At 42.4% G+C, this 14096-nt stretch overlaps 1 protein-coding gene across 4 annotated transcripts in view; it reads right to left on the bottom strand.

The window, feature by feature from the left end:
* Window positions 1-3057: 3057 nt before the first annotated feature.
* LOC148539009 (cytochrome P450 2K1-like) overlaps window positions 3058-14096 on the bottom strand; it is a 112902-nt gene continuing 101863 nt past the window's right edge. For all 4 annotated transcript variants that reach the window (XM_088451989.1, XM_088451992.1, XM_088451991.1 and 1 more), the window contains one exon: window positions 3058-5579. In XM_088451989.1, the coding sequence (XP_088308115.1) occupies window positions 5392-5579 (188 nt within the window). In that variant the 3' untranslated portion in view covers window positions 3058-5391. The remainder of the gene's footprint in view (window positions 5580-14096) is intronic.

Below are 14096 nucleotides of genomic sequence, written 5' to 3'. Positions count from 1 at the left end.
GGGGTCTCCCCTTGAAATGTACCTTAAATAGACATATACATAGAGGAAGAAAGGGCGGGCTTGGCTGCACATAGTAAACTTAAACTCAATAAGAGGTGCTACCATACTGAGACCTCTAGTTCTAAAGCATGAGGTACTATAATGAGTCAGACTGTGAGAAAAATTTACTAAGAATTGTTTTTGGTCTACTCTATACAGGTTTTGCAATATCCCCCCGATTTGGAAAATTGGAGATTTACTGAATGCAAACTCAAATTGAATTTGTATGTGAAACTCAACTTTAGAAGGCAGGAGACTTAATTAGACCATTGGTACAAAATTGTGTGTTTTATATAGACAAGAATATAAATCATGAATTTACTGAGTATCATTTTGTCAAACACAATCAAAATCACACCAAAATTGCATCAGAATAGAAAAAAATAGACCTGTCTGTGAGTGGTGGGTTTGTCCAAAGCACTGCACGGATCAGTATGATCTGTGCTGGCTTTGTTGTGTTAAAGTATAAAGAAAGGGTTAATATTATAAAAAAAATTGTGTGGTGTCCCCCAAAGACATAACCAGCCCCAGACCTCTGAGCCCGGTCTGGTACTGGAAAACCGGCATGGGGTCCCCCCATTTTTCCAGTAACCAGCACTGGGTAAAACTAGCCATGGCTGCTTACACTATAGCTGGTAGACATACAGCATGGGGTCCCTCTGCTATAATGTTAAACCGACCCCAAAGCCTCCCAGGACTGGAAATCCTCAGCCCCTCCCGAGAATCAACCAGCTGAAAAGCCCACGGTTCTTCCCTAAACCTCTGGATGTGGTGGGTGCGGGTGTAATTGTGTCAAATATAGAAAATAATATTGCAGGTCCCAGTAAGCCTGCTCTGGCATACCGGCACTTGTGGAACAACAAGTGCCACCATGCCCGACATTCAGGGCCTGCTGTCAACTGTAGTCCCACTGTAAATAAAAAAAAATATAAAAAAAATGACAGGACACACACTCTTGATTGTGGAAGTCCTTTATTAAAATAAAAAAAAATGTCCATACTTACCAACCCATGGATTGGATTCTCTTGGGTCCTTGTATTAGTCCATGGTCTTCATAAAACAAAAAAACAACATCCCGAACCAAGGTGGACACTGGGTCACTGCTGGTCATTCCTACTGACTTCAATGGGAGAAGCGCTAAATGTCCGAGAGGGTCGCTCCAACGCATTTGTTTACCTTTACCTGCCTACTTTGGGGTAGATACTGTATATATAGTTGTCAGTGTAGTTAGTTACACTGGCACAGTGTTACTTTGCCATTATTATACTGTTGTTTGTTGGGGCAAGGCTGGCTGCAAACAGACAATAGGCTTTAGTGGTGCTGTCTCTGCGGCCTGTGATAGGCTACTCGTGATACAAATACAAGCAGGTCTAGCACTCAGGTAAGTCTCTATCACAAGTCAGACAAGTCTTCAATAATTGGAAAAAACTGGAAGAGTTAAAGTATATCGATTTAAATACCTTTATACCATGTTCATACCGTGATAAACAAGGAGTAGTGTCCTTTCTATAGTTCGAAAGGTGTTTGCTTAATCCAACGGCAATAGTGTAGAAATGAGTTTTTCACATACAGAAGGTTTTTAAATGATATAGAGGCCTATTCATCAACACTAAAATAATGTTTTTAAGGACAGTTTTCTTAATTACCGTTATTTTAGTATTCATGAAGACACTTAACACAGGAGATATCACTGATATCTCGGTTAAGTCTGCTTCCACACTCATTAGTATGGGGATATGGAAGTTATCCTATTCATCAAATTCCGAAAATTATGTATTTTCGGAATCTGATGGTGTTACCAAACAACACAGTGAGGTGGCGTACAGCGGATACCACTTACCTAAATACAGTTTCACCAGTTGGGGCAATGGTACTAAATATTCAGTTGGTAAAACTCAGAAGTTTAGAGAATGTATATATGGGAAATTATCCTACAGTTAAGGATATATAAGCGAAATAGAGATCACGTTCTGTGGAAACACTTAATAAAGTATAGTTCTCGTAATTTAGTTTCTTAAAGTCCCGGGTCCAGTAGATAGGCCGGGTAGAGTGGGTGGCTGGATAAGTTGAGTATTATAAGTTAAGGGTTTTTTAGGTTTATTAGACTAACGGATTCAAAGTGGCATATTTATTAAAGTACGGGTTTTTAGAAGTGGAGTTGTTGCCCATAGCAACTAATAAGATTCTTGCTACTATCTTCTAGATTCTAGAAGGTGCTAGATAAAAGATAAATAGAATCTGATTGGTTGCTATGGGCAACAACTCCACTTCTAAAAACCTGCACTTTAGTAAATTTGCCCCAAAGTATTTAACCACCTCATGGTATTAGTAGCAGTGGGAGAGGTAGTAAAGACTGGGGATAGATATTACCAAGTGCTGGTGATTAGAGCAGATAGAGCAATGTAATTTTAGGTTTTTTTTCACACTAATTCTGCATACACACGGTCAGATTTTCTTAAAGATGTGAATGATAACGATTGTAAAAATCGTTCAATCGTTCGTTGGCATGTTGGGCATGCATCAACCAACGATGCGCGTTGCCGCATGTCAGATAACGATATCTGACATCGACTGTGTTTGCAGTAAGATTTGGATGATTTCATTCATTTTAATTAATGTCAGAAATCGTTCATCATTGATAAAATCATTCAAATCGTTGATGAAATCGTTCGTTATCGTTCAATGATCTGACAAATCTGACCGTGTGAATGCACCATTAAGTTACATTGCATAAGATGTTTCCTATTATTTATAAGTGTTTTTAAGGTACTTGAAATACAAACTTAGGGAACTGTTGGTAGATACTGTTATTTATTCTAAATAATATTTATTTAATAAAGAATCATGGGCTATCAATTTTTCTATTTGGTGTCTGTGTGCATTATATTATAGGTGCAAGAGAAGGGAAACAGAATCAGTGCTCCTACATTCTAGGTGATCTGGGGCGACACCAAGTTGAATCTCATTTTCTTTTTAATCTTTTTTATTAAATGCAAAAAGATACAAGATTACAGCAAATATAAGTACCAAAAGGCATGATACATTGGTACAGCAAGAAGTATATAAAGTCATAATTCCATGTAAAATACATTTCGTTACAATATATTTTGTTACAATATATCAAGTAACCTGTAGCACCCTGCTTTATTCCTAACACCATGTTCTTTCCATATATCAAAATCAGTGATGTCAGTGTGGGCCACATAGACACTATTCTACCTTGTGAATAATACATTTTACTACAATATTACATTGTGCATAGATAGTGTAATACAACTTTTATATGTAATAAATCTGCATCTCTATATATGCTGTACCTACACTTTACACTCTATGCTTTCGCAGCACTTTCTCTACGCTACTGATCAGGCTAAGGATATACTCTTATTACTCATTATAGGCCTCATTCAGAGGCGGTCGTTAGATGCAAGCAGTCGCTCTGAATCAGGGCGGCCGCTTGCATCCTGAACTGCCGCCTCCTTGTCGATCGTTAAGCTGTGGGTTAACACCCACAGCTCCAACGACCAACATGGGTGATGGTTGCGATGGTCAAGACCACCGCGACCATCGGGGCTTACGACCAGACCCTAGGGTAGGGTCTGGGCACTCGTAAGCCCCAGGGAGCTTCCTGCTCAGTTCGAGCAGGAAGTTCCCCACTGACATCAGCAATGATGTCTGGAATGCCTCCGTTTGGCCGGGCACGCCCCTGGCCCGCCCAGCAAACGGGGCGAGCTGTCACTCAACATCGACAGCTCACCCCGTCTGCTACGAGACCTCTAACGATGGAGAGCCCGTCGTTAGCCAGGTCTCGGGCATGCGCATGACGGAGCCGGCTCCGTTGTGCACGACCAATTCTGAATGAGCTCCTTTGTGCCCTAAGCGCAAATGCAGCTGGACAGAACATATGTATGTAAATGCACTTTTTTAGGCATGCTTTTTTCATGTGTAAAGTTGGGACTTCATGATCCCTCCATGAATGCAGAGTATACCCAGGCCTGTGAGCAATGGCCCCACCTTGCAACCATAGTTGTGCAGGCAAGGCTAGTACCACGTTTATTGTGGCAGGCCTTGGACTCCATGGCCAGCCCTAGCATTGGTATTTAACCACATAAAAAAAAATGTTTCCATGTTATCAGTTATGGCACCCATTATGCATTTTCCACCATCCAAACGTCATTCAATTTTAACAAAATGCCCAGTCCATGCGGAGGAAAAGCATTCCCAAAACATGATACTGCCACTCCAAAACTTCACTGTTGGAATGATGGTTAATGAGGACATAATGTTAGCTTTGTGCTACAAAGAACATTTTAAATTGGGGCCAAAAAAGCTCCATTTATATCTCATATGACTCATCAGGATTAAATAATGGTGTCTATTGGTTGAAATTATAATGGAACATAATAATACAATTGTTTTTAACTGATTAAGTCAAGCTGTGCCCCCAGAAAAAAAAAAAAAGAGTTGTCTTATCTCTTTTTGTCCTAGCAGTATTATTTCAAACTCTAGGGGAGCACCACCAGAAGGTTATTGAGTTCTATGATTTGTTGGTTAAATAAGATTGACATTTGAATACCTGTGATTATATATATATATATATATATATATATATATATATAATCTTACTATACTCTGGCAATAGGATATGTGTTTGTGTGTTAACAAAGCCTGTGCAGATACACTTCCCCTGTCCCCCTAAAACCTGGCCAGGATCTAACTGGACCACTTCAAGTTGGTTTCATTCCAATCGGTGCAGGGGTGTCCGAATGCATAACCCAAAAGACAGACAAACAGGCAAACAGTCCAATTAATTTTAAATATAAGATTTGGACAAATACTTTTTTAAATAATCTAAGACGTCATATCAGATATTTTCTACCACTGAAGCAGCACAAATGTATAGCTAATGCATTCAAAGGGGAACATATAATAGATGAGTATTGTGTTCACCCAACCCCACAATCCCATCTTAATCTGCCAATGGAAATACAATGTTGGCCCTTTCTGTGTAAATCAAGAGGTGTTTTCTGCATGCTACTACAGAGCTGGGTAATCCACCATTTAATGTGAGTATTTATGAACATAAGAATGAAAGATAGTACTGACCAATTATATTGTGCTGCGTATAATGAACTATAGCCATAGACCACTTCTTTATTCTGCTCTGTTGGTAAAGAAACCATCTATCCACTTGTCAGGGAACACGAGACTACTTAACCCCAGGCTGAACTTTACGGTTTTATTCTAGAAAATGAGAATAACACAGGGAAAGTATTATTGATATTTGTAATCACCAAAAATGAATCAAGAAAAACATTTGTCTTGCTATTGGGTATTTGTGGTGGCAGCGCACTAGTTGTTGAGCTTTGCGCATATCAGATGTGGTTTAGGGATTAACAGAAATCCAACATCTGGATCAAGATTTAGATCTTCCCTGGAGACTCCTGCTGGTGGGTGGAAAGTAAATGCTTGAAGAAGTCCGGTAAAGAACAGGAAAAGTTCCATCTTGGCCAAGCTTTCTCCAACACAAACTCTTCTTCCTGTAGACATGCAAAGAAACATGTATATCACATACAAGTGCTGACATAAGCCTATTGTGTCCTGAGAGTGTATTTCGTATTATTGGTAAATATAACTATATAAAATATGTTGAAATTATTTGCTGGAAAACATTCAAGGGGCAAATTCAGGGGGGGTGGGATACTGCAATTCACATCATCATGCCCACCCCCACTGTGCAATGCAATGCATTGCAGCATCACTCAGCAAAGTCATGATGATGCAATTTGTAATTGCAGTAAACCATATCCTTAAGCTAAGGAACTGGCCCCTTACCACTCCCATAAGACAGTTACCATGGTGCTCACTTTTAATTCCTATATAATTGTTCTAATCTGTGGGTTTCTTAAATCCCATAGTATGTATACAATTTTGAATATAAATTGTTTATAACAAGAAAGTTTGTCATCTCTTACTAAATTTTAACTTAATGTATAGATTATTAGAGCTGCAAAGGATGCGGAAGCATTCTAATTCTTCCAAATAAACTCTTCTAAATAAATGTTGTCTATACACTAGTTCCATGTTACCAAGTTCGCCCTATGTGCTAAGTTGTTCCAAACAGTTTTATTTTCAGAAAGAGCTGTAAATAGAACTAGGGGTGAACTTGGTACCCACGGCAGTCCTGACAATTTGAAATATCAAAGGAAAAAAATTATTCAAGATAAATTCAATTCCATCTTTAAACAATTCAATCTTGTCTATTGATAAATCGGTTTGTGACAGGAACCATGAGACAGCTTCCTTGTCTCTTTCACACACTATTATAGTATATAAAGATGTCATATTTCCAAAGAACAGGAACATATCTTTCTAGTTTATTGAGGATATCTGAAGTGTCTTTTAAAAATCTTTTTATTAGGATTTTAAAATAAGGCAAATACAAGAGAGAGATAATTCACATCAATATGCAGAGCAATAATACACAGTCTCTAATACAAAATAAAGCATGATTTTCATACATTATACAGGAGCAAATAACACGTTCACCGAATTGCAGCAATTACAGGTGGGGGGGACAAAGAGGGAGGGATGGACAGGGGGGAGGGGGAGGGAGGACACCCTGCACGGTCGATGATGATCTGAATAAAAAAATCTATAAAAAGATTTAGCCTTAAGAGTCCATAGAAAGTGACATTCAGCATAAAATGAGGAATGAGTGGGGCCGAAGGTTTTACACAACAATAAACCACTATCTATGAGACCACAGTGATGATTAGGACATCATAGAGTTGTCATCAGACAATTTGCTATCAAAATCTTTTATAATAGCCGCTTGAGGTGCAGCCAAATTTAAAGACCCCATTTACCATTAAATGTTGAAACTCCCTTTGTTATGTCTGGAATAAGAGCGTCTCTCAAAGTAAAGAAGTTCTAGTAAAGTGGATTGAACTTCAGCTAAAGAGGGGGCCACAGATATAGTCCAGTTATGAAGGATAACTTTTTTTGCCATAGTTAATGTAACTGTCAGGAGTGGAAATGAAGATGAGGCATCTCGCCTCTGAAGCACAGGGACCCAATTATCAAAGTTGCAGATGAGCATAGGAATAAAATGAAAGGTTAAAGGCAAACCAGTAAGGCTGCATACACACATATAGATCTGTCCAATCTGTCTGGTGGGAAGGAAACTCTGGTCCGTTTTTCAGTGTTTGGGAGCAAATTTCTATTCTTATTTGCTCCTAAACATTACCAGATTTTCCTTCCCACCAGACAGATTGGACAGATATAACCATAGGTGTGTACACAGCCTAAGGGGTTTAAGGAATTGTAATAGTTTGTTCCAAAAATGATTAATTTTCCTAAATTCCCAAAAGAAATGTTGGAATGTTGCTCCTGGCTGTGCACATTTTATTACAGCCCCCCGACTCCTCAGGAACAATATGCTTCCTATGAGCAGGGGAGATATAAGCCCTATGAAGTAACTTTGTATACTTCTTGTAACATACAGATAAATAAATATTTTAAAGTATTGGTGTAATATTTAAGTAAAAAATCACACGAGGGACACCCTAGGTGTAAATCATCACAGACCTTATAGGTGGGAAGCCACAGGTCCAAAGGAACCGCAGCTACCAGATCCAAGTATAGGAGTTCATCTTAAGAAAATGGAGTAAAAGCTCCAGTGTATCAGAGGGGTAGAGTGAGGTTTGTAGCGGCAAATGATATAGCATAATGGCGGAGTTGTTAATACATAAAGAATTGCGATAAAAGTATATCATATTTATCCTATAATTGTTGTAATGAATAGAGGACACATCCACGATAAAAGACATCACATATTTTAGCTTTTCCTGTCTCTCTCCAACGCAGAAAAATTGCATTGTGCAAACCCGGCTCGAAATCCAAGTTACCCAAAATGGTGACATATTTAGTGGTATATTTTGTTGCAATACATGGAAGTGCTATTTTCTTATTGATGGCAGACCAAGATTGGTAGGCATTGTGGAAGATAATGTTATGAAAAATGGTCGGAGGTCATTTAGAGCTAAGCACATGGAGCAGAGTGCCTTGAGAGTAAGGGATGAAAAGCTCCTCCTCTAAAGCAAGGTTATTAAGTGTAAGGCTATCTAGCAGCCATCTGTTAATGTAGCGAAACAGAATTGCATGTGGATATGCCATTATGTCTGGGAAATCGATGCCACCCAGTGCTTTACTTTTAATCAACTTTCTGTAGCCTTTACGAGGTTTCCTGCCCAGACACAAAATCCCAAGAAAACACCTCATACATTTGCGTGTACAGTATCAGTTGCTGTCATTTTAATTGGGAGCATCAGCATTGCGTAAATTCATTTCGGGAACAGTACAGATTTAATCAACGTGTTCCTGCCTAACATAGATGAGGGGAGATGTAGCCAGTTTGATATCAGTTTCTCGATAGAAGCCAAAACTGTGGTGTAATTAGCTGTATACAGTTTATAAAGGGAACTAGTAACATAGATGCCCAAATATTTAATTTTATCAGGCATAAATCTAAAGTTAGATGTAATATAACTGCATGAAGACAGTAGAGGTATGTTCCCTATAGGCAGAGCTTCTGATTTATCATAGTTGATATTATACCCTGCAAATACTAATTTATTACACTCAAAATAATTGGAATAGAAACTTCTGGGTTAGAGATCAGGAATAAAATGTCATCTGCAAAGAGTGCTAATATGCACTCCACAGATCCTATGCGTAACTCGGTAAAGTCAGGGCAATAGAGCAGAGCTACAGCCAGAAGTTCAAGAGCCAGGGCAAACAGTAAAGGGGACAGGGGACAACACTGTCTCATCCCTCTCTGTATAGCAAAAGGCGGAGACAAATGACCGTGGGTGTACAGGTTTAGATATAGGGAGCGAAGTAACGAGATATAGGCATCTGGAAATCCAAATCTCTCCAGGGTTTCAAAAGATGATCCCATGTGTCAATATCAAAGGCTTTTTCTGCGTCAAGTGACAGTACAACCCCTGAAGACAAAGCCCGAGACGCCTGATAATGCTACATAAGTGTTAATACCTTACGTACATTTGTCATGGAGTGACGGCCCCAAACAAAACCTGTCTTTTCCTCGTGTACTATATTCGGGACTATGAATTTCCTAAAGTGACTTTTGTGCTATTATACATATCCAAGAGTTGTAAATGGTAGTTTATGAATGGGGGTAGGTTGGTGGCTGCACTATTCACATCTTTTATAATTGGGTGACCCAGGTGACAGATTTCTTGTGGAACCTTGGTAATACATAAATGGCCAGAGTTACTGAATATTTGTAATTGTTCCTTGGACAAATATGTGTTAATCCCCTAAATAACTGAAACAACTGGGGAGGTTCTAGTACATAAAGAATACATTTGAAAAAGGCACATTTTTGTCACACACACTTTTTTTGTCAGAAGCCAATAAACATACTATGTTTTTGGATTGTGAGAGGGAGGCAGAACATACAAACTACACATAGCTTGGGCTTTGGTTGTAATTGAACACAGGACCTATGTGCTGTGAGGCAGTAAGCTAATCATTGCGCCACCGTGCTGCCACTTTTCACTTGTTTTACTTTGCCCTCTGAAACACTCTCCTATGTTGTTTTTATGTGACAGAGTGAGTGTAATATCTATTCATATTGTAAAAACATTGCCCGGTGAGACAAGTCTAATTTTCTGCTGCAACATGCAGATGGTAGGGTCAGAAATGAATGTAAACAACATGAATCCATGGATTTGCCCTGTCTTGTATATATGGATCTGGCAGGTTTTGGGAATGTTCTCTTGGCACACATAAATCCCTCCCAATACCAGTTGAGAATTGTTTAAATTCTACAGCCTCAACAAATTGGCATGTATTAAACTGAGTGTTGTGCATATTCCTTAGAGATTCTGTACCATGTTAATATGATAGCATCATAAAGGTGCTGTAGATTTGTCAGCTACTCATTCATGCTGCTAATCTCCTTTTCCAACACATCCCAAACGTGCTCTATTGGAATGAGATCTTCTGACTGTGGGGGCCATTGCTGGATCCTGAACTCATTGACATGTTCTTGGAACCAATTAAAAATTATGTGATATGGTCGTGCTGCGTACCCAGATCATTCCCATACATTCATTATCCCCATTCCCAGCTGTGTAGCCAGATCATTCCCATACATTCATTATCCATTTCCCTGCTGTGTAGCCAGATCATTCATTATCTCCATTCCCAGCTGCGTACCCAGATCATTCCCATACATTCATTATCCATTTCCCTGTTGTCTACTCAGATCATTCCCAAACACTTATTATACATTTCCCTGCTGTATACCCAGATCATTCCCATACATTTATTATCCATTTCCCTGCTGTGTACCCAGATCATTCCCATACATTTATTATCCATTTCCCTGCTGTATACCCAGATCATTCCCATACATTTATTATCCATTTCCCTGCTGTGTACCCAGATCATTCCCAAACATTTATTATCCCCATTCCCAGCTGTGTAGCCAGATCATTCCCATACATTCATTATCCATTTCCCTGCTGTGTACCCAGATCATTCCCATACATTTATTATCCATTTCCCTGCTGTGTACCCAGATCATTCCCAAACATTTATTATCCCCATTCCCAGCTGTGTAGCCAGATCATTCCCATACATTCATTATCCATTTCCCTGCTGTGTATCCAGATCATTCATTATCCATTTCCCTGCTGCGTACCCAGATCATTCCCATACATTTATTATCCATTGCCCTGCTGTGTACCCAGATCATTCCCATACATTCATTATCCATTTCTCTGCTGTGTACCCAGATCATTCCCATACATTCATTATCCATTTCCCTGCTGTGTACCCAGATCATTCCCATACATTTATTATCCATTTCCCTGCTGTGTACCCAGATCATCCCCATACATTAATTATTCCCTTCCGTGCTGTGTACTGAGGGCCTGATTCAGACCCGATCGCAAGCGGGTCGATGGTCCCCCACTGCGCATGCGCACGGCGGAGCTGGCTCCGGCGTGCGTGAGACCCGGCCAGCGACGGGCGCTCCGTCGCTGCGGGTCTCGCACCAAAACGGGGAGACTGTCGATTGTGATTGACAGCCTGCCCCGTTTTGTGTGCGAGCAGGGGGGGTGGCTGGCCAAACTGAGGCATTCCCGAAGGAACACCTACCGTTTGGGGGCGGCCTCAGTAGTGAGCTTCTGGCTCTGTTAGAGCCGGAAGCTCACTGGGGCTTGCGACAGATGAGACCCTACCACAAGGGTCTCGTCGCAAGCCATCACCTGGCCGCTCGCAAAAGCTGTGGGTTGTCACCCACAGCTTAGAGAGCGGCCAGGAGGCCGGCTCTCCAAAAAAAAAAATGCCGCCCTGATTCAGAGCGAGCGCTCTGAAAGAGCGTCCGGCTCTGAATCAAGCCCTCAGATCATTCCCATACATTCATTATCCATTTCCCTGCTGTTTACCCAGACCATCCCCATACATTAATTATTCCCTTCCGTGCTGTGTACTCAGATAATTTCCATACAGATGTGTCCTCATGCATCTAGCCTCAACACGTCACGTATCGCGACCTGCCTGGCGTGAGTGAGCCACCAGGTCCCGTGCTACTCTGCTAATGTTGGGCGTCCTTTTTTGTCGAAAATGAGTCTAAGTCACAATGCGATGCAAATAGAATGCACCAGGTGACTGTGCTGATTCATTTGATATGCTGCTCTTGTATATGTGTGTGCCCCTGAGTCTGTATATGAACCACAACGAAACTTGGAATGAAAAAAGCTGCGGCCGCTACATTGTAGCGCTTCGTATGCAGATTCAGAGACGCACACAGATATACAAGTGTTGCATAATAAATTAACCAGCACAGTCTGCTGGTGCGCACTAGTCGCATCGCATTTTCGTCACTAAAAGACGCAAAAAAACACCAGGCGTTAGCAGAGTTTCACAGGATCTGGCGCGCTAAGAGGGGCTGCAGCAAATATGTATAAGGACACATCTGTACATTCATTATCCCCTTCCGTGCTGTGTACTCAGATCATCCCCATACATTAAATAAACCCATTCCCTGCTGAATACACAATTCCTATACATTGATTGACCCAGTGTTTCCCAACCCCAGTTCTCATGGCCCGCTCATACACATCTGTATACAGGGGCAGAACTATGGGAGACAATGGAGGCGCCTGCCGCCGGGCTCCAGCACTGAAGGGGCACCTCGTCCATTATCCACAACATATTCACCCCACTTAGGGCTGTAACTATGTACCCGGAGTGTACCGTCACGGCTGCCCAATACATGGCACCCCTTCCCGTCACCTGAGAAGCCACCATACACTAGTGGAGAGCTCCATGTCAGACCCTCAGCTGCTGCCTTCGTCTATCTATAGCCTGTCTGCATGCGAATTGCTACATTACAGTGTCAGCGGCTGTGACGGGGGGAGGGGGCACCAAATTATAACTTGCCTCCGGGCGTCTGGGGTGAACTTACGCCACTGTCTGTATACTGTTCTGTATGCCACTGTTGTCACGCATGATTATTATACTCTCCTCTGACCAGGGACGGACTGGGGCTGCTGAGCAGCACTGGCAGTCCCCCTGTGCGCATGCACACGCAAATGGGGCATGGCCTCACCTCAAAAGTGGTGTGGCCTCGTCTTTCGGAGACATGCCTCGAGTCTCAGGAGCCTGGCCTCACGGCACGCCCCTGTCTTTCAGAATCCCCCAACGAGCAGAGCTCCTGGGGGCAGAGCTGCTTGGCCTGGGGTTTTATGCCACTGGCCCTTCTGACATTTGCCAAAAGTGCCAGATGGGTAGTCAGGCCCTGCCTCTGACCATAACAAGGCATTGTCACCCACACAACTATAGCTCGCTGGTTGCTTTTGTTTGATAATTAATGTCTCTAAACTATAGAGACTGTTCTTTGTGAAAATCCCACAGTTTTTGAAATACACAAACCACCCAATCTGGTAATAACAATGATTCCTCAGTTAAAGTCACTTTGATACCATTTCTTCCCCATTCTGATCTAAAGCTCTTTACCAGGCCTGCATGCTTCTTTGAATCAAGTTGCTGCCACATTATTGGTTAATTAGATATCAGAATCAGCTACCGAGTATGCGCCTATTTCAGAGCGCCGTGCAATCCGCACGTAATGCTGATGTTCATATAGTTGAGTGCAGGGGCGTTTCTAGAGAGAAGGGGGCCCGTGTGCAGTCTCCGACACGGGCCCCCTCCTCTCTGCCCGGCTGCCGGCAGCGCACTGAGCTGTGCGCGGCCAGCGCCGAAGTTATAGACTCTGGGTACTAGAGTGTGCCCAGAGTCTATAGTGCGCAAATGAAAATGGCCACCGCAGTCATTTTCCAGTCGTTCAACAACGCCGGACCCCTGCGCCGACGTGGGACTCCGGAGAGGTAAGTAAGATTATGGGTGCAGGGTGTGCGATGCGGGGCCCCCCTGGACCCAGGGGCCCGTGTTCCCCGCACACCCTGCATCCATTATAGATATGCCCCTGGTTGAGTGATTTTTTGCAACTACAGATGCGCCAAAATTTCTAAAAGCTCCAACGGTGCATGCGTTACACAGAGCATACACACAAAGGTGCTGCTGTGATGGGACAGTGACTGGGTGGTGACTAGTAGGGCCGGCTCTAGAGGTGTTCGACCAGTGCGGTCGAACAGGGGCGCCACCCATAGAGGGGGCACCCCTCCCCAACATCCCAATTTCAGCGGGGACAGTACTGTCCCACTGTTCCACCCGTGGGTGGTCAAATCGGGAGGTTGGGGACCGCCACAGCTGTGCAGACCCCAGAGTCTGAATGGATTCTGCGCAAATGCGTGCGGCATCCATTCAGTGACGGGAGAGGGCTGGGGAAAGCCCAGCTAGTGAGGCTCCCCCCCAGCCTGACGTTGTTTGGAGGCGTGCCATGCGGGCATGCCTCCAAATAACATCACATAGGAGGCGTGGCCTATGGGAATTAGGCCACACCCCTATTTTCAGTCCAGCGCGGCACTGTAGAGAGCCTCAATTTTTGGTCGTGCGCA

This window comes from Taudactylus pleione, unplaced genomic scaffold (genome assembly GCF_031769625.1).
Source record: "Taudactylus pleione unplaced genomic scaffold, aTauple2 ptg000032l, whole genome shotgun sequence".
NCBI classification, from domain to species: Eukaryota; Metazoa; Chordata; class Amphibia; order Anura; family Myobatrachidae; genus Taudactylus; species Taudactylus pleione.
Note: the sequence above shows the minus strand (reverse complement) of the source record. Positions and strands in the feature narration are given on the sequence as shown.